This window comes from Monoraphidium neglectum (genome assembly GCF_000611645.1).
Source record: "Monoraphidium neglectum strain SAG 48.87 unplaced genomic scaffold scaffold01678, whole genome shotgun sequence".
In the NCBI taxonomy this organism is placed as follows: domain Eukaryota; kingdom Viridiplantae; phylum Chlorophyta; class Chlorophyceae; order Sphaeropleales; family Selenastraceae; genus Monoraphidium; species Monoraphidium neglectum.
The window spans coordinates 1,125-4,466 of NW_014011950.1; the positions used below are offsets into that span (position 1 = coordinate 1,125).

At 69.5% G+C, this 3,342-nt stretch overlaps 2 protein-coding genes across 2 annotated transcripts in view; one reads left to right on the plus strand and one right to left on the minus strand.

The window, feature by feature from the left end:
- Nucleotides 1-14: 14 nt before the first annotated feature.
- MNEG_8689 (DNA excision repair protein ERCC-8) lies at nt 15-1,326 on the minus strand (the record flags this gene model as incomplete). Its single annotated transcript, XM_014042836.1, has 3 exons — nt 15-203; nt 522-675; nt 1,298-1,326. 3 exons carry the CDS (start codon nt 1,324-1,326, stop codon nt 15-17), a joined length of 372 nt encoding a protein of 123 aa, XP_013898290.1.
- A 326-nt stretch (nt 1,327-1,652) lies between these two features.
- MNEG_8690 (hypothetical protein) overlaps nt 1,653-3,342 on the plus strand; it is a gene marked incomplete at both ends in the record, with an annotated part of 4,417 nt that continues 2,727 nt past the window's right edge. The window contains 3 exons of the mRNA XM_014042837.1: nt 1,653-2,243; nt 2,529-2,591; nt 2,878-3,043. Coding sequence (XP_013898291.1) covers nt 1,653-2,243; nt 2,529-2,591; nt 2,878-3,043 — 820 coding nt within the window. The remainder of the gene's footprint in view (nt 2,244-2,528; nt 2,592-2,877; nt 3,044-3,342) is intronic.

The following is a 3,342-nucleotide window of genomic DNA, read 5'->3' on the forward strand; positions in this document are numbered from 1 at the left end:
GGCCGGCCCCGAGCTCACGTGTTTGTGTCCCAGAGGCGGAGCGTCTTGTCGGCCGACCCCGAAACAAACATTCCGCTGTCCACGGGATACCAGGCCACGCATGTCGCCGCGAAGCGATGCGCAGACGCCGGGTGCGTGCGCTGGCGCACGGAGCCGACTGGCAACAGGCAGCGGCGCTCGTGGCCGCTGCCTGCGTTGGCGGCCTGCGCGCGGCGGGGGTGGGGCGGGCGCATGCCCGTTTTCGCGCGCTTGGGCTCGGCCGTGTCTGCGCTACGCTTGCGGCGGCTGACTTCCGGGTTGACTCGGCCTCCGCACGCGTGCCCGGCACAGTTGGCTTTGAAGCGGCGACAAGCCTGCGAACGGTCGCCGCAAGGCAGGTACGTCCTCACACATGCAAACGCACGTGGGCACGCGAACACGCACGCACACACGCACGCACGCACACACACACACACACTTACAAAGCAGACCGTCTCTAGCAAAATCATAGATCAGCACAGATCGCCAGATCACCAGATCACCTGCACGTCGTAGATCTCGATTGCGCCGTCCCCTGCCGCTGCCAGCAGGTACCGCGACTCGACCGCATCCAAGTCAAGCCACAGCACCTCCCCGCGCGCGCCGCCGGCGTCGGAGTCCAGCTGGGTGGTGGCGCTGAGGGCGAGGGAGGAGAGCCTGTGGGGCCAAAGGTGGGGACGGCGAGGCGCGTGTGTTGTGAGACTCGTGTTCGTGTGGCGCAGCTGGCAACCGCTTGGGCAGCGGGCCGAGGACGACTGCCAAAGCGGCGGCAGCAGCGGCAGCCATGCTCCAGGCGGTTGCGATGCATGAGCGTCAAGGGCCGCGGTCGCGGGCGGCGAGCCTAGCAGCTGAGCTGCTTCGATGGGAGCGGCGACTCACCTGGAGCGCTGCAGCGTTTGCCAATCTGCGCGGCCGCCGCTCTCTCTGGCAAAGAGGGCGAGCCCGAGGCTGCCAGCACCATTCAATAGATCAGGCGCGAGCGGGCGCCGGCTGCCGCGGTGCATCGTGATCAAAGCGCAATGACACAGGCGGGCGGTGATGTGTTGGCGCGCCCCCGCCTGTGTGGCGCGGCCACGAGCTCTCAGCTGCCAGCTGAGCGGAGCTTGTGTAGAGTTTTAGCTTGTGTGATATGTCGTTGGCGTGATTGATCATGTGGCCGGCGGAGGTGGCGATGCAAATCCAAGAAATCAGGGTTTCGAACAGCCGCGCGACACACGGTCAAGATATGTGGACTGGTACATTGCTTGACGACGTTCTGCAGAGTCTCCTTGACGTTTACCGTAGTGATTGCATCTCATCGTCATTCATTGCCGGCCAGAGGACAAATTGTCTCGTCGAGCTCTGCGAGTAGCGACACCAATAGACAGAATCTGCGTTGGGTGCGTTTCCTTAGAGGGCTGCAGGGTACTCGTCGTACTCGCTGCCACCACGCTTGCCTGACAGAATCCCACCTTGCAGGCGTTTATTGACGGCCGTGGGCCGGCGGACACGCTCAGCCTATACCTGATTGCTTGTCAAGTCCTGCAGCAAAGCTCGCACTCCGTCGTGCAGCACAGTCGGCAGCAGGGCCAAGCCCGCCGCTCTCGCTCGCCGCAGTGCGAACGGCGCGCAGTGTCATAGCTGCGGCCCCTGCCATGGCGGCCTCCCTGACGCGCATCGCGTCTGGCGGCCAGCTCTGCCGCACCCCATCCAGCGGCCAGCTCTCCCGCGCGCCGCTGGCGCCGCCCGCCGCGGCGCGGGCGAGCCCTCGAGGGGCCCGTGCACCCGCGCCCGGCCCCGCCCCGGCCGCCCTGCCCGGAGATGGCGACATAGCCGTCCCAAACGGCGCCGCCACCAGCCCGCGCGGCGGCAAGATCGCGGCGCACGGCACCGCCACAGTGGTCGCGCCCGTGTCCCCCATGCCGCCCGGCGCACTGGCCGACCTGTTGGCCGGCCCCTTCCACCCAGAGCTACGCCTCGGCGCCGCCGCCGCCGCCGCCGCACCGCCCGCGCCCCCCTCGCCGCACCAGCCCCTGCCCCCGGCCGCGCTCACGCGCCCCCCGCCGCCGCCGGCCGTCGAGCCGGGAGCGTTCGCGGATGCGTTCGAAATGGGGGACCTCCTCGGCCGTGGCAGCTTTGGGGAGGTGCGCAGCGCGGTGGAGCACGAGACAGGGCGCCGCGTCGCTATCAAGGTGCTGGCCAAGAGCCAGGGCGGCCGCGACAAGCGGGAGACCATCCTCCAGGAGGTGGGTGCGGGCGCGGGCGGGCGCAGCAGCTGCGAGGCGGCTACCGCGGCCGCGGCCGGCAGGCTGCACGGCGGGCCCTGCGGCCAGGAGGAGGCTGGGGCGGGTGCTGGCTCATAAAGGGGCGGCAAACCCAGCCCAGGCCACGGCGGGTGGCCGGGCGCACGATCTGGAGGAAAGCGCAGTGGTGGAGGTTTGCATCGAGCGGATGCATCCGCGGCGGCGCCAGCGGGCGCGGCGACGATTTTGTGATGGCTGACCTGCCGGCCCCCCCTGTCGCGGCCCCAGGTCGCGTTCTGCCAGGCGCTCGAGGGCAGCCCCATCGCCGCGCGCGTCTACGGCGTTTACGAGGTGCGCGGCGCGCGGCGCCGCTGGCTGCCCCAGTGTCATGGGCGGCCGTTGTGTCCCCTCGCTTCTGCCGCGGCGCGGCGCGGCGCCCCCACTCCCTGCGTCGCCCTGCTGCTGTCACTCGGCCCCTTGCACACGCGCGAGCGCGTACAACCGTCCCGTCGCAATCCGCCCCGAATCCACGCCACCCCCACCCCTCTTTCACCGCTCCCGCAACCTGTCGCCTGCCGGCGCCTCTTCCGTCCGGCCCCAACCCCCTCCGGCCACACCCCGTCTGCGGCCCCTGCAGGATGCTGACAGCATCTACATAGCCCAGGAGCTCTGCAGCGGCGGCGACGTGGCGGGCCTGCAGGCGGTCGCTGAGGGCGGCCGCCTGAGCGAGCGCGAGGCGGCGTCAATCATGCTGAGCGTGCTGCGGTTCCTGGCGCACGCGCACAGCAGGGGCGTATGCTACGGTGCGCGCTGGAAAGGAGGGGCCGTGGGCGCTGTGTTTGCGGCAGCTTGCTGTGACCTCCCATTGGAGCGGGGGCAGCTGGGCATTGCTGGCAGACTGTGGTGCTCCGGGTGCGTTTTGCGTGCATGCGGGTGTGCGTTTGCTTGTGCGTTATCGTGTGAGCATGTGCGTTTGCAGCTGCTCGGCGAATGCGGCGCCGCCTCAGACTCTCCATCCTCGGGTTAGTCCTTGGCCCCTCTCAGCAGCAGCCCACCCACCTGCGCTCGCACCCACCTCAAACCCCCCACACCTCGCCCCCCC